Here is a 21,200-nt window from a genome sequence, read left to right on the forward strand (position 1 = left end):
CTGTGGGCTTGCCAGCAAGGCTGCCTGCGTCATCCCCAGGTCCCTGCTGCCCGCTGGAGGTCCCGGGGCTGCAGGGGCTGAACACACAGGGGACAAGAGAGCTTCACCGAAGAGGGACCCCTGCACGCGGGGCTTTGAGGAGTGTGAGGGGTCTGCAGAGAAGACTTTTTGGGCAGGGAGGCAGCCAGTGGAGAAAGGTGAAGGGGACCGCCAGAGTTCCGGGTGCAGCTGGCCACGTGTCCCACAGGCCAGAGAGCGACTCCATGTGTGCTAATGGCGTGGGGCTTGTCCAGGACACCTCGCTGCTGGGACCTTGGTCCTGCGGCCTTTCTGAGTGCTACGCACTGTGACGTAGAGGCCACGTGTCCCAGTCTGTAAAATGGGGTGGGGACGGTTCCCCGTTCACACAGCGCCAGGCACAGGGCAGGCACTCAGCAGGCCACTGCCGTCATCACCGGTGGTGACCGCGTCCTCCCAGCTCTCCTTTTCCGGAGGGTCAGCGGCAGTGCTGTGGATCTGCTGATGGAAGGCCTGGCTCCTCCTTTGCTGGAAGCAGGACCGGACCCCCCGCTGTGCGTGCAGAGGCGTGTGCTGAGTCTGCCCTTGCACGGGCCGGGCCGCTCTGCCACTAACATGTCCCCACTGCAGTCAGCCTCGAGCGACGTCCCTGGTCTGTGCATTTCAGTTGTGTTACCGTTTTCACACCAGCTCAGTAACTGCACTGTTGGGGGACGTCACCTCATTCCCCAGTTCTCACTAAATGAACAGCCATGCAGAGCTTGGCCCTCCTGCCTCATCGCATCCTGTGCCCCGGGGGGTCTGCCAGGCTCACTTCCCGAGGTTTTCTGGGGTGTCTTTCCTGAACCTGCCTCATCTGGCATCTGTCCCGGGCTCGGGGACCTGGAGGAGCTTGTCCCTCTCAGATTAGCAGCCTTTGCCGCCTGTCCCCACTGTTCCCTGCTTCCTCTCAGCCGGTCTGCCTTGTCTGGGGGACTTGCTGTTGGACAGCTCCGCGTCGGACCAGCTCCCGCCCGGCTCCGCTTCTCGGCCAAGGCGGGGCTGGTCGGTCCTGGGGGTAGGGTCCCCCAGCCTGGCTCTGATGCAAGATACCGGTGCTGCTGTCCCCACCCCCACCCTCTGCTCTTCCACCTGCCTGGAAACACAGGCTCCTGCGTGGATCAAAGGCAGCCAGGGGGAGGCCCCAGGAGCCTGCAGCCTTCCCGCATGGCTCCAGGCATGGCCCCCACCCGCCCCCCATGCCCGGCCTGCGGCTGCTGTGCCCTGAAGCCACACGGCCTCACCTCTGGGCTGCAGCGTGGCAGAGGGGCGGCCGCTCGGGGGCCCTCCCTGAGATGGGCTCGGAAAGAGACGTGGGTGCAGCTGGCAAACGCATGCAGGAGGCAGATCAGGTCGTGTGAGATGCACGACTGGCTAGGACATATTTTCGGTGCATATGACAAGGGCAAAGTGGTGAGAAACCCCGCTGGCCAGGGCCACATGGGGCTGAGACTAGCCCAAACTGTTGGGAAACAGCAGGCATTAAGGTCACGGTGACAAGGGGCAAGCAGGGGGCGCTCTGGGCGACCTGAAATCGGAAATGACTCCGTGAGAATGAAACGGGGTGGGTGTCCCTGATGTGGTCTGTGTCCCTTAAAACAGCAGACATCACCTCCAGGCTGCGGTGCCGTGGGTAACAGATCGCCCCTCACGTGGCAGCGCCCAGGCCCCCCAGCCACTGTGTCACCTCTACGTGCCCATCTGGGAACGCCAGCCACCTTGGGGCATGCTGGGGTCGGGGTTCAGGCTCGGGGAGAGCACAGGGTGTCCCTGGCTGGAGGTCTCAAAGCGGTCCAGCCAGAAGGCAGCTGGCAGTGGGCTGGGCTGTCGTGGGAGACTGGACGTGCACATCCCAGCCAGGGAGGGGAGGGGAGGCAGGCGCCCAGCTGTGACAAGGGGCCGTGACCAGGACTGTGGGCCCTGGAAGTGTGGCTGTAAGAGCAGAGGTGCGTTAGCAGGGCATTCCCTCAGTTGGGGAGACAGGGGCAGATGGTGCAGGGCAGGCTGGGTGAGGGTGCTGCCCAGGAATGACCTGGGGATAGCAGTGGGCTGCACATACATGCCTGGCCACCGCTGTCCAGGGGTCTGCAGGCTGAAAGGAGGGTGATGGGTGGGGGTCACAGGGTGGCAGAAGCTGAGTGTGCTGGGGGTAGCGCCTCGTGGGGCCGGGCAGGCAGTGGCTCTCCTGGACCCAAGGGCATGTGGCTTCCCAGCTGTGCGGGGCAGAGGGACAGCTGAAGGCATGAAGGAGGGGATCTGAGTATCATGTGCCTGCATGAGACCCTGGGCTCCAGGAAGCCAGAGGGCCTGTGCGTGGGAGGAGGGAGATTGCGGGGGGCAGAGTGACGCTCTGACACGGAGCTGTTCTGCACAGTGACCAGGGAGCGTGGGAAGGCAGACGGTGACCATGAGAGTGTGGCTCAAGGCACACTGGGAGGGAGGAGCAGGGGCAGGATCCAGACCCTGAGTGAGGGGCCTGGGCAGGAGCTGGTGGGGTCCTTGGTGGTCAGGGCCCACAGCGGCCAGTCCTGGAGGGAGTCTGATGGGCTGCTCTCCCCCATAGGCCTTGTGAAGCTAGGGATTCACTGTGTCACCTGCCAGAAGGTGGCCATCAAAATCGTCAACCGAGAGAAGCTCAGCGAGTCTGTGTTGATGAAGGTGAGCTGGAGCAGGGCCTGGCGGTGCAGGTGGGGCAGGCGGGTGGGGCAGGCGGGCGGAGGGAGGGTGGCGCTGTTGGGAGGCCAGCCAGGTGGGCCCTCCTTGCGGCTGAGCAGAGATGGCTCCCTGCCCTAGTGTGGTCGCCACCCCCTGGAGCTGGTCCCTGCTGGCCATGCCCTTCCTTTCTTCCTGCCTCAGCCAGAGGCCTGGGGGACAGCCTGCAGCCCAGTGTCGTCCATGTGCTGCTGTGAGAGTTGGCTGGCCCTCAGTTTCCCTGATTAGAATCAGAACAAGACCTCTGCCTCTGAGGAGAGAATGGGAGTGACACGCCCCCAGAGGCCACCCAGCCCTTCCTCCTTCTCACACCCCTCCCTCCCAATCCTGGGAGCCCCCCTCCCTCCCTGCCCCTATGGGACTGGAGCAGAGCCACATGGGTGAAGCTCAGTGGGGAGGGGATACCAGTCTCGGGTTCCGAGTCTGCCTGCTCACGTGTGGGTGTGGGGCGGAAAAGTGGGGGCTCTCCCACCCCAGCAGCTGTGACCCTGAGCCCCCCCCATGGGAGCTTCCTCTGATATTCTCCCTGGTGAATTCACTCATCCTTCCCTTGTCCTCTGGGGATGCGGGAGTGCAGGGGCAGGCCTACCCTGCTGGGCAGATGGGTCACACAACCAGAGGGCAGTGATGGGCACTCTGCTTAGGTGGGTGAGGGCCAGTGACATCAGAGGACCCCTCTGGCTGCCCAGCGGGGGCCTAGGCTCGGCCAGGGACACAGATCGAGATCCTTGAGATGTCTGAGTGGACAGATAGCTCAGGGGACGGGAGCGGGGCGGGAGCGGGGCTGGAACGGGCCCAACACCCTGAAGGCCTGGCAGGGGAGCGGCCTGGAGGAGGCCCTGGCACCTGTGCGTGGTGCTGCGTGGGACAGACCAGCCCCCAGGGGAGATCCTGTGGCTAGACTGGCCCTCCTCCAAAGCCCATGTTGCCCCCATGAGCCCACTCAGGCTGGGCCCATGAGACCCTTACGTCCCCAGCAGCCAGAGGCACCTGGCACAGGGTGAGGGTGAGGGGGGGTGAGGGTGCCCCTAACGTCCAGCCCCACATGTAGCATCAGGCATGAGCCGGTGGTGGATGGATGCAGGGGCGCGAGGGGTTGAGCCCCATGTGACACGCCTGACCTGCGTCCCCCCAGGTGGAGCGGGAGATTGCCATCCTGAAGCTCATCGAACACCCACACGTCCTCAAGCTGCACGATGTTTATGAAAACAAAAAATATTTGTAGGTATTGCTGGGGCCGGAGAGTCGGGGTGGCCAGAGGGAGGTCGTGAGGCCTGGGCAGGGGCCATCCCAGGACGGGCCCCGGGCTGTGGCAGCACTAATCCTTGAGACTCGTGGGGACTCATAGCCACCAGCTTGAGCCATCATGAGGGGGGCAGCAGGCTTCCTGGAAGAGTGGGCTCAAGGGCCCCGGCGCTGCACAGATGGACCAGTTCCAGTGTTCAGCTGAGGATGGGGTGACAAGAGCTGCCCCGCGTTGGGGAGCCCTGAGTAGCAGGGACTGGTCACCATAGGCCTGAAGGGCCGGGAGGCGGATGGTGGTGCTGGGGCCGCGAACACTGGTGAACCCATCAGAACCGTGACAAGGGGACACACAGCCACTGCCTGACAGCAGCTCACCCCGCAGTGTCTTGGTGACGTCCCATGAGTTTGGGGAGAGGGCAGGTGCTAGAGCAGGCGTGGTCCACCTCCACATAGGGTGTTTCCCCGAAAATAAGACCCAGCCAGACCATCAGCTCTAGTGCGTCTTTTGGAGCAAAAATTAATATAAGACCTGGTATTACATTATATTATATTATATTATAATTGTATTATAATTATATTGTTATATTATATTAAATACCTGGTCTTATAGTAAAATAAGACTGATTCTTATATTATTTTTTGCTCCAAAAGACACATTAGAGCTGATTGTCCAGCGAGGTCTATTTTCAGGGAAACAGGGTACAACACGCAGGACGCCAGTCACCTCCTTGCTTCTCTTCTGTCAGGGACAGACTCAGGGGTGACAGGCAGAGTGCTTGGCTGTGAGGGGGCCACCTTGGAGGGGGACAGGAGGGGGGAGGGCCTAGGAGTCAGCCTGGCGGGGGTACAGCCTGGGCAGAGACCTGGTGACGGGGCCGCCCAGGTGAGGGTGCACGGGCGGCCAGTTCAGGTCCTGCTGGGCCCAGTGTCCTCCTGGGGTGTCAAGGCAGCTCAGGAAGCCTGGACACAGAGGAGCCAACAGGGACCCCAGGTCGGGGTACCAGCAGGGCACCCACCCTCTGGCCTGTGCTGTATGTGGGCCCTCCCGCTCAGGAGCAGGGCCGGCCCCCCAGGACACGCCCCTCCTACCTGGAAGCCACCCAGTGCCCCACCCTCTTCTCTGCAGACAGGCTCCTTACGCCCCAGGAGCCACCTCCACCTGTGACCCCTCGAGTCCTCCAAGACCAGCTCTGAAGGCAGCTGCTCCCCTACTTCTGCTCCCGAGTCCCCCAGCCTTGTCCTCTCCAGCCCTTGTCCTGTGCCCTGGGCATCAGGGGTTGATGGGACCACCCTGTACCCCCAAAACCAGCCCCCTCAGGCTCCAATGGAGCTCAGCTCAGACACAGCCGGCTCCTCACTCACCCCACCACCCCGACACCTCCCTGCCCCCACTGCCCTCACCGCACGGCCCTGCACAGCTGCCCAGAGGGTCCTGGTCCCTGGACCCCTGCTTGGTGACATGATGCTGCACAGGGCAGGGTACAAAGGCACCCTGGTGGCGGAGGCCACTCCGCCACCCCTGTGCACATGCCCACCCCTTCTTCCCCCGGCTTCTGAGACCCCATCTGAGGGCCAGCCTCTGGGGCTCCAGCCGTGTCCTACTCCAGTTTTGAGGACCTTCCTGCTGTCCTGGGCTTGCTGAGGGTCCAAGTGTCTGATTCATCCCCTGCCCCATGAGGAGCCCAACAGCAGCCACAGAGCCCCTCTTTCCTAGGGGCCCAGGGGTCCCTCAGTCAGGAGGGGGCCACGTGTGGCCCTGCTCCCACAGGGCTCCTAAGCCGCAGCTGCCCTGGAGGCCCCACGACCAGGAGGTGGGCGGTGGGGGCCCTCACGCCACTGGCCAGCGCTGCCCTGGCTGGGTGGCCCCGAGGTGGGCTGGCACGCCGTGGGCACCCACCCGACGCCTGCCCGTCTGGCAGATACCTGGTGCTAGAACACGTGTCTGGTGGGGAGCTGTTTGACTACCTGGTCAAGAAGGGGCGGCTCACCCCCAAAGAGGCCCGGAAGTTCTTCAGGCAGATCATCTCAGCGCTGGACTTCTGCCACAGCCACTCTATATGGTGTGTGCTGGCCCCACCACGTGACCCCACCCCACGCGCCCCTCCCCCAGCTGACCCCGCGGGCAGCAGGAAGCTTCCTGCCAGGTGCCCACCCACGGCTTTTTCAGGGGTTCTGGGGAACAGGGCGCCCTCCGTCTGGGAGCCCCAAAACAGGTGTGGGGAAATGGGAGCGGCCTGGAGGGGGGATGGAACCCCAGGGAGTAAAGCAGGGCCCGCCAAGGGGCCCGCGGGAGCACGCGGTGCGACCCGAGTCCTTGGCCCTCGGTCCCGCAGACCTCGCAGCCAACAGCCGGGCAGGTAACTTCCGATTGGCTGCCCGTGACATCACTGTGCTAGGCTGCCATTGGATCAGTGCTGTGTGGGTGGGGCTGGGGGGCGGGACCCAGGTCAGCCTTCGCCGCATCCCTTCCAGCCACAGGGATCTGAAACCAGAAAACCTTTTGCTGGATGAGAAGAACAACATCCGCATCGCGGACTTCGGCATGGCGTCCTTGCAAGTGGGGGACAGCCTGCTGGAGACCAGCTGCGGGTGAGTGGGCGCCCCCTCCCGGCCGCGGCCGGTTCTGCGCAGGCCCGCAGGTGGCTCAGTGCGGCGGCCCTAGTCCCGGCGTAGAGGCCAGGAGTGGTGTCCGGCCGCCCAGGCAGGGGGCCCTGCAGCCCCCGGCTCCCTCCAGCACCCGCAGCCCCCTGATTCTGTTCCTAGCGGTGACGCCATTGTGTCGTCCAGTGTGGGGGGTGGCAGGTCCCCCCGGGCTGTTCTGCCCGGCCCTGGAAGGCGGGTCCAGCGCTGGCTGGCTGCCTGCCCTGCCCGAGTGGGCGGGCGCGCGTTTCCTGTGCTGTGCACGCTCAGGGTGCTGCTGGGTTGGGGTTCCAGGCCATCGGTGTGGACCTTCCTCTGATGTCTGTGTGTCTCCTTGGCCCCGGCCGGCTGGGCAGCCTTGAGTGTGGCGGCGCCCCCAGGTCCCCCATGCTCGGGGACCTGCTGCCCCATGCTCGGGGCGGGGCAGCGGGAGGGCCGTGACACCGGAGACCCCAAAGGGTCCCGCAGTGTGCGTCCTTCCCAGGCGGAGTGGGCTGGGGGACCGGAGGCACCTCTTTGAGGCTCCGCTCGTTGTGGTCCTGGGGGCAGCCCAGAGGTCACGGCTGGGCGACGGCGACACCAAGCCTGTCTTGACCGCTGCTTTTGCCTTCAGGTCCCCCCACTATGCCTGCCCCGAGGTGATCCGGGTAAGTCGCCTTCGCGCCCGCAGCCCCTCCCCGCGTCCCTGCCTGTCCGAGGGGCCGACTCCCTCGCAGACCCTGCGTCCAACCGCAGTGCCCTTCGCAGGGGGAGAAGTATGACGGGCGCAAGGCGGACGTGTGGAGCTGCGGTGTCATCCTGTTCGCCCTGCTGGTGGTGAGAGCCCCGTCCCCGCGCCTGTCCGTCGGCACCTGCTCTGCCCGCTCTCCTCCTCGCCCCGCCCTCACCCCCCCTCTCTGCCACCTGCCTCTCGCCCCGCCCCTCCCCCAGCCCCTCCGCCCTGCGGTGACCCCGTCCCCGGCCGGCAGGGGGCGCTGCCCTTCGACGACGACAACCTGCGGCAGCTGCTGGAGAAGGTGAAGCGGGGCGTGTTCCACATGCCGCACTTCATCCCGCCCGACTGCCAGAGCCTGCTACGCGGCATGATCGAGGTGGACGCGGCGCGGCGCCTGACGGTGCGTCTGGCAGAGCAGGGTCAGAGGGCACGGGGCTCACACTGCACCCCTTCCAGGGTCCCCAGGGGCACAAGGTCCATCTCCGTGCGTCCTGGGGAAGGACTGGCGTGGAGAAGACTTCACCTGTGCCTGCAAGTGCGGTACACAAAGCCCTGCGCGTGCACGGGTGTGTGCGCATGAATGAGTGCATGCACAGCTGTGTGCGAACGGGTACATGGGTGTGTGTGTGTGCATGGTGCATACATAGGTTTGTACACACGTGCACAGGTGTGAGTACATACACAACTGAACTGGTATGTGGGTGTGCACAGTGTGAGTGCATGAGTGTATGCACATTGTACGCACAGGTGTCTGTGCACAGGTGAGAACGTGTGCAGGTGTGTGTGCATGTGCCAGGTATGAGTGTGCAGATACACGTGTGTGTGTGGGCACAGGGGCCTCTTGCTGGCCTGTGCCTGCAGGTGTAGTTCCAGAACGCTGGGTGTGCCTGGGAGACTCTAGCCCCCCCATACCTCCTGCTCCCCCCACCTCCAGGCCAACTCTGTCAGCTGGACTAGTTCCTCATGACCCACTGACTACTGGGGCATTGGGGGGGGGTCTGAGGGAAACCCCACTTCTGAAGGAAGCCCCCAGCCAGCCTCGTCAGGGGTTAGCTGGTACCAGGATGGCAGGTCCCCTGAGCAAGGGCAGCAGGACTCCTCTGGGCTGGCCTGTCCAGAAAGGGGGTGGCCGGGTGACCAGAGGCTACCCTCTCCCACCCTCCCCAACCCAGCTGTCCAGAGACTGGTGGATGGGGCCTCTGAGCCTCCTGCTCACACCTGCACCCCAGCCTCTCCCCACAGGTGGGCTGAGCCCCTGGTGCTCTCTGCTCTGCTCCTCAGGCCTTCTTCCCTGAGCCACCTCGGGGCCCCCAGCGCAGGCAGTAGGGAAGGGGGGCTCCTGCTCCCTGCCTGCAGCCCCCAGCATCCCAACAGCCTTTTCTCCATAGCAGCATTACCTCTTCCACTTGGGGTAGGCAGGGTCAGGGGGCTAGCCTGGAGCCTCTGGTACGCAGTCCCTCCCCATTTTCCTTCATCTCCATCCTCCCCCTCCCCTTCCTCATCACCGCTAGGTCTCCGTCTCTCCCTCCCCTCCCCTCCCAGCCCTCCTGCTGTCTGCACTCCTGTCTTCCTCCACAGTCATCCTCTCCTCCCCGTGCTCCCAGCTCCTGCTCCCTCTGGCCTCCTAACGTGGGCTCTGTCCTCCTTCCTCCGTACTAACTTCCTGTTTCTCTTTCTTGTAGCTAGAGCACATTCAGAAACACATATGGTATATGTAAGTAGCTTTTCCTCCCACTCCTGGCCTGCTTTGCCTGTCGCTGTGGCCCAGAGGGCCTGCTAGGGAAGGCGGGGGGTGGGGGACCGGAGCCCAGTGCAGGCCTGCCCCCAGCCTGGGCCCACCTCTCGGGGACCTCGTCAGGGATTAGCCTGCACTGGGCACAGGCAGGAGGCAGGTGAACAGGGGCTGGGTGCAGGGAGAGTAGGACTCAGGGTCCCCAGGAAGGGCGGGTCGGGCCGGAGGGCCTCAGGCCAGCCCGAGGTGAGCGGCCGCTGGTGGCCCCTGTCGTCCACAGAGGGGGCAAGAACGAGCCCGAGCCCGAGCAGCCCGTGCCCCGCAAGGTGCAGATCCGCTCGCTGCCCAGCCTGGACGACATTGACCCCGACGTGCTGGACAGCATGCACTCCCTGGGCTGCTTCCGGGATCGCAACAAGCTGCTGCAGGATCTGCTGTCCGAGGAGTACGTGCTCGTGGGGGGCGGGGGCATGGCGGCCCCAGGGCTGCCAGCGGGGCTGCCAACCTCTTGGGCCCTCCCATCCTGCAGGGAAAACCAGGAGAAGATGATCTATTTCCTCCTCCTGGACCGGAAAGAAAGGTACCCGAGCCACGAGGATGAGGATCTGCCCCCCAGGAACGAAATAGGTACAAGGCCCCGGGGATGCCCACGCCACCCGCCTGGCCCTGGGCTGCCTGGTCCTGACCCCCGTTTGCACGCAGACCCTCCCCGGAAGCGAGTCGACTCCCCGATGCTGAACCGGCACGGCAAGCGGCGGCCCGAGCGCAAGTCCATGGAGGTGCTGAGCGTGACGGATGGTGGCTCGCCGGTGCCTGCTCGGCGGGCCATCGAGATGGCCCAGCACGGCCAGAGGTACATGCCTCCTGGGAGGACCCAGTGCCCTAGCTCCTGGTGTCCTGCCTGCTCAATGTGGGTGCCCCTCATGGGCTGTGCTGGGCCTGGCCTAGCTTATCTCTGCCCCCCGGCCCTGCGGCCTGGCTGAGCTGGACGGGGCTTGGCTTTGTTGGCCTGGGCTGGGTTAGGCCATCCTGAGCTGGAATGAGCCGGGCTGGGCTGGGCTGAACTGGAGTGAACTGAGCCCAGCTGGGCTGGAGTAGATTAGACTGGACCGAGCTGGGCTGGACTGGCCTAGGCTGAGCTGGGCTGGGCTGAGCTGGACGGCGGTGGATTACACTGGGCTAAACTGAGCCACACTAGACTGGACTGAGCTGGGCTAAGCTGGACTGACCTGAATTTGGCTTTGCTTTGTTGGCCTGGGCCAAGCTAGGCTGGGCTGCAATGGTGTGGAGTGGGCCGGACAGCAGGAGGCTGGGCTGAGGTGCGGTGTCTGGACGGTGGTGAAGTGGTGCTCGGAGCTGACAGCCCAGCGGGCCTGCCCGCTCCCACCTATTGCTGCTCCTTGTTTGGGTACCTATGGCTGTGCAGGGGACAGGGACATGGGATTCTGAGGGCCGATGAGCAGGTCTGGGCCGTCCCCATAGGCCCCCCCAGAGGAAGGTGAGGGATCCTGGGCCCACAGAGCACAGCTGACTCCGGGCGGGGGCCCAGCGTCTTTGCCCAGGCAGGGGCTTCAGAAGGTGGGGACTTGGGGAGCCCTGGCTGCCTCTGCTCAGCTGGGGGCTGGATGTTTGAGCTGGCCAGGCCTGAGGGACCTGCCAGCAAACAGGAGCCACATGGCGCTTGGGTCACCATGAGGATTGAACTGAGCTGCTGGTCCACAGTCCCCCAGTGGCCCCAGACCGTGCCTAGGGACCCAGGCTGGCTCAGCCTCTGGCCTGGGGTCCTAGCCTTCCAGAGCCTCCTTCCAGGCCTCCAGACAACCATGGCTTCCCGCTCACAGGCTCTGGCACTGGGGTGGGGCAGGGGGAGGAGCTAGCCTGGGTCCTGCTTGCTGTGGGCGCACCTCTCCCGGCCGCCTGTCTGTACCAGCACCCCACACCCCTCACACCCCACTGGTCTGGGCCTCGGGCAAGGAGCTGGGCATGGAGCCCACTGTGCTGTGGCTTCTGCTGTGCTTTCCAGACCCGGCTGCTGCAGGGGCAGGTGCTGGGATGGGGTCGGTGTGAACCGGCCTGACGGTCCCAGGGTGCCCCTTCCTCCTTGCACCTCCCGGCCTGCTGCTCCTGGGAACTCTGCTTCTAACTCTTGGCACTGAGTGACAGTGGGCCGCCTGCTGGGGCTGCTGGGCTTCTGGGGCTGCTGGGCATCCTCCAAGGCCTGGCCAGGCCGCCCTGCCCAGCAGGTCACTAGGGGGTACGCTATGGCCCTGCGCTCTCCTGCCCAGTGTCCCCTGGCATCTGTGTGCCCTGGCCTGGGGCCAGGTGAGCTGCGCCCAGTTCAGGCGCGTGGAGATCTGGCTCCCGGGCGCCCACTGGGGCTGTGGGAGTAACTCTGTTTTCTCGCTTTGTTCCTGCTATAGTAAAGCAGTGTTCAGTAAAAGCCTGGATATCGCTGAAGCCCACCCCCAATTCAGCAAAGAAGACAGGTATACACCTTGCCCACCTACCCCACCCCCCAGCTCCACAGGCCACGCGGGCCTGCTGGCAGCGTTGGGTATCCAGCAGCTGCACCCAGCCCTCTCCCCTTTAGCAAGGGAACCTTCCAACAAGCCAGGGGCAGGGCTGGGGCAGGCCAAGCTGAGGCCCAGGCGGAGTGGGGCTGCTGAGCGAGACTGATGGCCAGCAGGAAACAGGCTGGGAGGCCCACTGTGCTCTCCCTGCTGGGCCCGAGTGGCTACAGGTGTGAGGCCCCTTCCAGCCCGCCCTTGCCCTGCAGCCGGTGCGTCTCATGGCCTGGTTTCTCCCCTGTCCAGCGCTGACCCCTGGCCCCTCCATCCACCCTGCTGCCCACTAGGGCCCACGTGGAAGTGGCAGCCCCAGGCGGCTCAGCCAGCCCAAGTCCACCTGCAGGCTCCCAAGTTGGTGGCAGGAAGTGTGCTGGCCCCAGGTGTCTCTGCATGGCCCTACCTTCCCGATCCCTGGACACCCCACCCCCCACCCTGCACCTGCAGGGTCTGCTGCCTGAGGGCCACAGAGGTGAGGCCTTCCCATTGGCCTGTGGTCTCCCGGCACCTGCCCCCACCACACCTGCTCTTCCTGTCTCGGCACCTGCAGCTTAGTCTCCAGGGGCCCCTGGTTAGACAGGAGGGTGTGGAGATGGCTTCCAACCCCTTCTTCCTCTGGCTGCTTTTTGCTTCCTTGTGCCAGGCACAAGCTCACGCTGGCCCGGTAGGGGGCCCCGGGCACTGGGACTCATTTGTGGCTGCTGTGGGGGCCCCAGCTGGGGCCAACCAGCCCTCACAGCTCCCCTCTCAGCATCTGAAGGCTTTCGCTCCCAGCCTGACTCTGTGCGGCCTGCGGTCGGGGCTGGGTCAGGGGCAATATCCCTGGCTCTGTGGCTGTGTCAGGTGCGGGAGTTGGAGGGCCATGGCCGTGAGACTCCAGCCCACGGGTGTGGTGGAGCAGCTGAGAGCCAGGGTCTGGCCAGTGCAGGCTGCACTCCTCCCCCAGGCCCAGGGGCCAGGTCAAGGCTGGGCTGGCCGGGTGCACAGGCCCGGGTGGGCAGCAGGAGCAGCCTTCACTCTCCTGTCCTCTCCTGGGGCAACCTCGGCCCCCATTCCCATTTCCTTCCTCTAAGGACAGTAGGTGCCCAAGGGAGAGCGGACATTTGTGTCCCCTCAAGGCCACGTGGTGTGGTGGTGCAATGCCTAGCAGGCCTGCCCCTGCCCCGTGGGGACCAGTTCCTGCCCCAAGGGGAGGTGGCCACATGCCTCCCAGCGTGGCATACTGGGCCAGTGGTCTCCCTCCGGCCCAAGCCCAGGCAGGGCCCAGTGGGGGCCAAAGCCACAGTCTGTGCCAGTGCCCACCCAGCCTCGACTTGTCCAGGCCCTCCTGCTACGAGGAGGGCCGTGGGCTGGCCTGCTGTGGGCTGGGCGGGCGGGCCGTGGACATGGAGGGCTGGCTAGTGCCCCGCTGGTGGCCTACATGCTGGGATGTGAGGCTCTGGGCCAAGTGACAGCTCAGCCTTGGGAGTCAGGCCCGGCTCAGGGCAGCTGGAGTGTGGTGTGGACCTGGCACAGGGGCCGGACTCTGTTCCCGGAAAGCCCCAGTCTGCCCTCGTCCCTCCACCCGCCCACGCCCCCCACAGACCCTGTGGAGGCCTTCTCTGCTCTCCCAGGCCTCAGGCCTGACAGCTCCTGCGTGGTGGGGAGCAGCCCCGAGGCCGCAGCCCTAGGGCTCTGACTGGGGGTTGGGAGGCCCAAAGGGGCTGTGGGGCTCCTGGGCCTGGTGGGAGGCGAGTGGGGACAGCAGGGCAGGCCCAGGCATGGCCAGGTCTCCGGGCCTCTTGGATGGGGACCTGGGGGGAGAGGAGCCGAGAGCCTGCGGCCCCTTCGCAGGCTGAACCCGCCCTGCACCTGTGTCCCCAGGTCGAGATCCATCAGTGGCGCGTCCTCAGGCCTGTCCACCAGCCCTCTCAGCAGCCCCCGGGTGAGTGACCCGCCCTCCGCCTGCCTGGGCCCCCACACTAAGGAGGGGAGGCTCAGCGGCCCTGGGAAGAGGCCCCCGCCTGGTCCCCGCCTGCTGCTGGGGCCACCACGTTGCTGCTGCTCTCGCTAACTGCACGTTTTTTTGTTCTGTTTTGTTTGTTTTCTCGTGTGTCATTTGTTTTCTTTTGTGGCAAACGCTCCCACCCCACACCTGCCTGTGCCCGCTGGTCCTGCCTTGCGGCCCTGGCTTCTTTTTGGTCCCCCTGGTGCTGTGTGCATGCGGGGGGTGGGGTGGGCGCGTGCATGGCCGACCCCCACGCTCTCCTCCTGCCCTGTAGCCTGTTAGGAAGTTTGTCCTGCCTCCCCCGCCCCCCGGGCTCCCCTTCGTGGCCTGCACCCCGGCCACCTCTGTGGAGCCCGCAGCTTGTCGCAGCACCTCTCGGCCCGGACACGTCCTCCCTCCACAGGCCGCCCCTCGGCCCAACCCCAAGACCCAGACCTTGCCAAGCAAGGCCAAGCTGACCGACAAGCCTCTACAGGGCACCAAGTCGAACCCGCTCCCGGCCGGCGCCCAGGCCCGGCCCCCGGTGCCCGGCAACCTCGGCCCCCAGCTGGCCCTGCCCCCCGGGCCGGCCACCCTGCCGGCCTCCACCCGGCTCCCGCCCACTGGAACTGAACCAAACACCAAATCTGTCCCCACAATACAGGTGACCCCTCACCCCTCTCCAAGGGGCAGTCCCCTCCCTACCCCCAAGGGGACGCCCGTGCACACGCCCAAGGAGAGCCCAGCGGGCACGCCCAACCCCACGCCGCCGTCCAGCCCCAGCGTCGGAGGGGTGCCCTGGAGGACACGGCTCAACTCCATCAAGAACAGCTTCCTGGGGTCACCCCGCTTCCACCGCCGGAAACTGCAAGGTGAGCGCAGTGACAAGGCAAGGGACAGGTGGCCTGTGGGGGGCAGTGCCATCGTCGGGGGACAGCAGGGTTGGCTGAAGGCCAGACAAGTCACGGCCAGATTTCAGCACCAGAGGTCAGGACAGCTCCCCATGGCCCAAGGCCCCGAGGTTGTGGTCAGGGCTGGCCTGTGCCCGCAGGCGCCCAAGGACGGGGGTGGGGTGGGCGGGTGGTTCCACAGGACGTCCACATGCAGGGGAAAGGGCGGAGTGGTCACCCCTGCTCTCCCTGTCCCTGTTTGCAGTCCCGACGCCAGAGGAGATGTCCAACCTGACCCCGGAGTCCTCCCCAGAGTAAGTGGTCCCTGCCATGCGCTTCACCCACTGGGGGCTCCGGTCTCGCCCCTCCTCCCTGTGGCCCAGGCTGCCGCTGGCCCCTCCCTCCAGTCTGCGCACTGTGGGCGCCAGGCCAGCAGCAGGGTGGGGGCCGCTGGGGAAATCCAGCTTTGCTCAGAAGCCACAGCCTGGGGTGAAGAGCCTGGGCTGGCCGGAGGCAAGGGGCACGGCCACGCCTGCTGAGCCCTGGCGGCTCCCACGGCCCTGCACGTGCGGGGTGGGCGGCCGGCCGGCGGGAGGCTGCGTGACTTCACACAGGCGGCCAGAGTCTGACGGAAGGGAAGTTATCATTGTGTCGCGGGCTCCGGGTGAGGCTCCGCTGGCACCCAGGCCCCAAGGTGCTGGTTTAGGGACTCGGTCATCCCAGGGCTGTGTCCCTTCACTGGCAATTTGCTGCTGTCGTCGAAAGCTTTCCCAAACATACTCTTAACGGAATTGTTACATTCTTCAGAAAGGTTGAAAAGCCACCACCGTCGCCTGACGTTGTCAGGTGGCCTGCAGCCTCTGCTCAGTGAATCCCTGTGGAGGGCTCGTTCCTCCACCTGAGGGGCCAATGGGAATGAGCAGACGCGGTGGCCCTGGTGGCCCTGGGAGGCTTGGTGCAGCCAGCCCCACAGAGGACATGTTCCTGGTCCCGAGACGTCTGTCCCTCAGCTGCCAGAGTCCCGCGTCAGTCAGGGCCCTCAAGAAACAGCCAGGAGGGTGTGTGGGTGGGCAGGTTGGAGACGACGTCTGGCCGGCAGGAGACTGAGGTTGGGGCACCGCGCGGCCTCTGCAGGCCTCTGTGGCCACGGAGAACTTCCTCTTTGCTGGGAAACCCAACCTTTGCCATTAAGACTGCGACTGACTAGACGGGGCCCACCCACGCGATGGGGGGCGTCACCGGCTACCTACCACGTCTACAAAATACCTTTGGAGAAACAATGCCCTATGTTGGACCAAACTGGCCACGTTGACACTTAAAGTAACTGTCACAGGCCCGTCCCCACACGCCCTCCACTGGCCTTTCTGGCTCAGCCAGACAAGAAGCCAGGTTTGCATTGTGACTCTTCCATCTTCATGAAGGAGGAGACAGCAGAGCCCCCCCAGTGGGCTCCCAAGCTGCCCCCCTCAAGCATCTCCTGGGCTCCAGGCCCCAGCGCAGCGTGGGGACCGCGGCAAGCCGTCAGGGCAGGAGCCCGCACTTGCCAACACAGCACATGGCGGGGAGGGAAGCTGAGTGAGGCTGCGGGGAAAGGACCCGTGTCTCCAGTTCTTCACCTCGGCATGCTGCTGGCGAGCTCCCCGGGCCAAGCACAGGCGGCTCCGGGGGACGCGGGTGGAAAGGGCTGTGTTGGCAGGCTGTTGGTGTCCGGAATTCTCAAGGTGGCTGAAGAGCAGCTCCGGAAATGAGCGAGGGAAGAAGTGCCACGGCCAGGAAAGCCACTGGCAGTGCGCTGGAACAGCAGAGAGCGCTGGGGAACGACCTGCCAACGCGGGTCGAGACGCTGCACGGGGCACCGGGCCGCGCTCCGGTCCTGCACATGCGGGCTGACCACCTCCTCCCGGGGCCCTGCGTCTGCATCACTGACCCCAGTTTGAGGGGATGCATTTGATGGGTGGAGCCCTGGTCACGTGTCCACATTGTGGCTGCAAGGGAGGCGGCAAGAAGGTGGCCTGGGTGTTCTCTAGCGAAGACTGCGTGACGACGGACGGCTCCCAACACTCAGCAGCGTAAACAGTGTCCTGATGGTCTCAGTCTGTGGGCAGGACCTGGCGCACCCAGCCAGCCCTCGGCTTTAGGGCGCCGACCGGGATGTGCTCATCGCAAGGCTGGACGGGAGCAGGACCTGCGGCTGAGCTCAGGGTGTTGGCAGGACTCGGGTCTGTGTGGGCCTGTCCACCGGTCAGCGGTTCACCAAAAGCAGGGGAGACCTGCTAGCAAAATGGGAGTCATGGCCTTATGGAAACTGATCTCAGAGGTGACATCCACATTTCCGGTTTTCTTGGTCGGAAGCAAGTCACAGGCCTCGCCCATGCCCAAGGGAGAGGTCTGCATGGATGTGAATCCAGGAGGCAGGACGTTGGGGGCGGCTGACGAGTCCATCCCACACTGCTGTGCTGTCATGGGGGGCGGGGGAGGAGTCACACCTCAGACGGGTGGCCCCAGACACAGGACAGTGACGAGACCAGCGTGGTGACCAACCAAACAGATTAAGGGAAGCCCTGGGCGCAGGTGAGGTGAGGGGCCAGGCAGGGGGTGCTGCCAGCCCGGGTCTCTGCAGGTGCAGCCTCTGCCCTGCCTGGCATAGCAGCTGGGTCCCTGGCGTTTGAAGCCACCTCTGTGACCCACAGAGTGACCTGGGCTGGTTCAGCAGGGAGGTGGGCAGCCGGGCGGCCACCAGCCCCTGGGATGGAAGGTATGGAGGGTGGCCTGGGGTCCCTGGTCTCCCCCATCCATACCCATGCAGCTCCCTGGCCTGCCCCAACCACCTCCCGTACCTCCAGCACTGCCCCTGCTCCCCTCGCAGTCCCAGGGCGGGGGGAACTTTCCAGAGACGTGCCTTAACAGAGAAGAGCAAGGCTGGGGTCAAGGTGGGCTCTCCTCTCCTTTCTGGTGGGATTCCAGTGGGTGCTGTCTGGGTCCAGGCAGTGGGGGAAGGTGGGGTGTCAGGCCCAGGGCTGTGGGATAAGTAGTAGGGTCAGGGCCAGGGCAGGGGGATGGTGTCAGGGTCACGTGGAGGGGTCAGGTCCAGAGGGGCTGTCAGGGATGAGGCAGGTGGGGGTCAGGGTCAGGATGGTGGGGTTAGGGTCAGGATGATGGGGTCAGGGTCAGGATGAGGGGGTCAGGGTCAGGAGTGGATCAGGATGATGGGGTCAGGGTCAGGAAGAGGGGGTCAGGGTCAGGATGGTGGGGTTAGGGTCAGGATGACGGGGTCAGGAGAGTGGGGTCAGGGTCAGGAGAGGGGTCAGGAGGGTGGGGTCAGGGTCAGGATGAGGGGGTCGGGGTCAGGATAAGGGGGTCAGGGTCAGGATGAGGGGGTCAGGGTCAGGATGAGGGGGTCAAGGTCAGGAAAAGGGGGTCAGGGTCAGGATGGTGGGGTTAGGGTCAGGATGGTGGGGTTAGGGTCAGGATGGTGGGGTTAGGGTCAGGATGGTGGGGTCAGGGTCAGGATGATGGGGTCAGGGTCAGGATGAGGGGGTCAGGGTCAGGAAGAGGGGGTCAGGGTCAGGATGGTGGGGTTAGGGTCAGGATGGTGGGGTTAGGGTCAGGATGGTGGGGTTAGGGTCAGGATGGTGGGGTTAGGGTCAGGATGGTGGGGTTAGGGTCAGGATGGTGGGGTTAGGGTCAGGATGGTGGGGTTAGGGTCAGGATGGTGGGGTCAGGGTCAGGATGGTGGGGTCAGGGTCAGGATGGTGGGGTCAGGGTCAGGATGAGGGGGTCAGGGTCAGGATGGTGGGGTTAGGGTCAGGATGGTGGGGTCAGGGTCAGGATGGTGGGGTCAGGGTCAGGATGGTGGGGTCAGGGTCAGGATGGTGGGGTCAGGGTCAGGATGGTGGGGTCAGGGTCAGGATGGTGGGGTTAGGGTCAGGATGGTGGGGTTAGGGTCAGGATGATGGGGTCAGGGTCAGGATGATGGGGTCAGGGTCAGGATGAGGGGGTCAGGGTCAGGATGGTGGGGTTAGGGTCAGGATGATGGGGTCAGGGTCAGGATGAGGGGGTCAGGGTCAGGATGATGGGTCAGGGTCAGGAGTGGATCAGGATGATGGGGTCAGGGTCAGGAAGAGGGGGTCAAGGTCAGGAAAAGGGGGTCAGGGTCAGGATGGTGGGGTTAGGGTCAGGATGACGGGGTCAGGAGAGTGGGGTCAGGGTCAGGAGAGGGGTCAGGAGGGTGGGGTCAGGGTCAGGATGAGGGGGTCAGGATGAGGGGGTCGGGGTCAGGATAAGGGGGTCAGGGTCAGGATGAGGGGGTCAGGGTCAGGATGAGGGGGTCAGGGTCAGGATGAGGGGGTCGGGGTCAGGATAAGGGGGTCGGGGTCAGGATAAGGGGGTCGGGGTCAGGATGAGGGGGTCAGGGTCAGGACGAGGGGGTCGGGGTCAGGAGAAGGAGTCAGGGTCAGGGCAGTGAGCTGGTTCCCTGCCAGAGGGGCGGGGAGGGCAGGTCTGTTCCCAGAGGCTCAGCATCGCACATAATCAGACTCCGGCTCCCCCCCCCCCCCCGCAGGCTGGCCAAGAAGTCCTGGTTCGGGAACTTCATCAGCCTGGAGAAGGAGGAACAGATCTTTGTGGTCCTCAAGGACAAGCCTCTGAGCTCCATCAAAGCCGACATCGTTCACGCCTTCCTGTCGGTGAGCCTCAGGCCCCACACAGGTCATCTGTTCGCTCACTCGGCAGACAGACGTGTTTCCCACCTACACTGGCAGGGGCCCCTGGCCTGGGGTGGAGCAGGCTGTCATTCTGAGCAGCCCTAGGTGTGGGCCGGGCAGGGGTACGGGGAGCTGGCGGGTTAGGGCGGGGGGCGGGCCTTGACAAAACAAGTCCCACTGTGTACAGGCCCCAACTGGGGCTGGGCTGTGGTGGCCAAGGGCACTGGGGACCAGCTGGGCCTCTGGCCACCCCCACATGCTGCTGGCCTCCTGCGGCCTGGTGGCTTTCTGAGGGTGGCTGCACTCAGGCCTCCCCTGGCTTCCACTTGTCCTTGCGAGGTTATCATGTGCGAGGGGCAGAAAGCCCGCCAGGGGCCCGGCCCCGCCTGTGCTGCGCTCACCATCGGGGTGGGCAGGACCTGCCTGGTGGTGTCTCCAACTCAGGGAACCCCCACCACCCCGGCTTCAGCCAAGGTTCCCTGAGGGCCGTGAGGACCGCTCAGTGTTCTCACCAGATGTTTCCAGGGGCCAGGAGAGCCCAACGCCAGGCAGGGGGTCGGCCTCGAGCTGGACGCAGGCATCTTGCTCCTCTCCACTGCCCTCCCAAGCCCCTGGGACGCCAAGAACTCCCAGTGACATGGACTCAGGCACTGCCCTCTTCAGCTGCCCGATGCAGGCCGGCTCTTCTAACCTTGAGGCCCCTGCTATGCGCTCTTGAGAGGCAGAGCCCTGTCCTGGGGTGACCCTCTGAGGCAAGACCGCCCCCGGCTTTGCTGTGAATAGCATTTCACATGCTGCTGCGTGACCCAAATATGCTGAGGGTGCCGGCCGGGTGCTGAGCACTGCAGGCTCCCAGAGCCAGCAGGGCAGTGGGGCACTGTCCCCAGCAACGGCCATGTGGCCTTGTCCTCAGGAGGCCGGTCCTCAGGAGGCAGCAAAGGCTTCACCCCTCCACCCTTGGTCCTTGCGGCTGCTCTGAGGGGCGGCCCCGCCCCACTGTCCTCCGTGCTCCTCTCCCACCATAGAAAGCAGTGCCCTCAGGACCTCACTCTGTCCTGCTCTCAGCGCCCCTGCTGGCTGGCCCTGCTAGGTGGAGGCCAGCTCCCTAGTTGGCAGGTTCCTTCTGGCCACATCCATGTCACAGAAGCAGCCCCGACGGGTGGCTCGCGGGGCCAGCTTCCCAAGCTGGAGCATGGCATGCGCTGGGGGGGCCGGGTCCGTGCTGACGCCGCCCTGCCACCCTGCAGATCCCCAGCCTCAGTCACAGCGTCATCTCCCAGACCAGCTTCCGGGCTGAGTACAAGGCCACGGGCGGCCCCGCAGTGTTCCAGAAGCCGGTCAAGTTCCAAGTGGACATCACGTACACCGAGGGCGGGGCGGCACAGAAGGAGAACGGCGTCTACTCCGTCACGTTCACGCTTCTGTCAGGTGAGCCGCCAGGCCGAGGGCACGGGCTCTGGGCCCCCCTGCCCAGGCATAACCCCCTGTCTCCCCCAGGCCCGAGCCGCCGCTTCAAGAGGGTCGTGGAGACCATTCAAACCCAGCTGCTGAGCACACACGACCAGCCATCGGCCCAGCACTTATCAGGTGAGGCGGGGCTCAGCTCGGGCAGCCCCGCGGGCTGGCACGCAGGGCGTGGCCCCTCCCACTGCCCCCCCAGCTGCGCCGCGCCCCCAGGGAGCAGGGCCTCCCCAGCGTGGCGGGCCGGCCGTCTCTGCACACCCAGGGAGGTAGGGCCCAGCACACCACACTGAAAAGGCGCCTCTTGTCCACTGTAGAACCCTCCCCGCCAGCGCCAGGACTAAGCTGGGGTGCTGGGCTTAAGGGCCAGAAGGTGGCCACCAGCTACGAGAGTAGCCTCTGACGCTGGCAGGTAAGGTGTCCGGCCCCGCCGCTGGGGCAGGGAGGGGGCTGCGGTCAGGTCCTCTGCCAAGGGCCAGGCTGGCCCTGAGAAGGGCACCATGTGCCCACTCCCA

General features: G+C 65.2%; 1 protein-coding gene across 15 annotated transcripts in view; it reads left to right on the forward strand.

Moving 5' to 3' along the window:
* Positions 1–21,200, forward strand: part of BRSK2 (BR serine/threonine kinase 2) — a 56,445-nt gene that overhangs the window by 29,666 nt on the left and 5,579 nt on the right. For 6 of the 15 annotated variants that reach the window (XR_013994128.1, XR_013994129.1, XR_013994130.1 and 3 more), the window contains exons 2-20: positions 2,621–2,715; positions 3,905–3,990; positions 5,934–6,074; positions 6,487–6,603; positions 7,268–7,301; positions 7,402–7,470; positions 7,623–7,769; positions 9,052–9,083; positions 9,382–9,546; positions 9,631–9,728; positions 9,804–9,954; positions 11,522–11,587; positions 13,529–13,589; positions 14,296–14,503; positions 14,787–14,835; positions 19,083–19,206; positions 20,472–20,652; positions 20,722–20,811; positions 21,003–21,097. Coding sequence is in view for 12 of the 15 variants with exons in the window: in XM_081061834.1 (XP_080917960.1) it covers positions 2,621–2,715; positions 3,905–3,990; positions 5,934–6,074; positions 6,487–6,603; positions 7,268–7,301; positions 7,402–7,470; positions 7,623–7,769; positions 9,052–9,083; positions 9,382–9,546; positions 9,631–9,728; positions 9,804–9,954; positions 11,522–11,587; positions 13,529–13,589; positions 14,296–14,503; positions 14,787–14,835; positions 19,083–19,206; positions 20,472–20,652; positions 20,722–20,811; positions 21,003–21,088 (2,000 nt within the window). In the remaining 3 variants the exon portion in view is untranslated. Of the gene's footprint in view, positions 1–2,620; positions 2,716–3,904; positions 3,995–5,933; positions 6,075–6,486; positions 6,604–7,267; positions 7,302–7,401; positions 7,471–7,622; positions 7,770–9,051; positions 9,084–9,381; positions 9,547–9,630; positions 9,729–9,803; positions 9,955–11,521; positions 11,588–13,528; positions 13,590–14,295; positions 14,504–14,786; positions 14,836–19,082; positions 19,207–20,471; positions 20,653–20,721; positions 20,812–21,002; positions 21,098–21,200 lie in introns of those variants that run through there. The other 9 variants (XM_081061823.1, XM_081061830.1, XM_081061825.1 and 6 more) reach the window with 4 other exon arrangements.

This window comes from Rhinolophus hipposideros (assembly GCF_964194185.1).
Source record: "Rhinolophus hipposideros genome assembly, chromosome: 10".
In the NCBI taxonomy this organism is placed as follows: Eukaryota; Metazoa; Chordata; class Mammalia; order Chiroptera; family Rhinolophidae; genus Rhinolophus; species Rhinolophus hipposideros.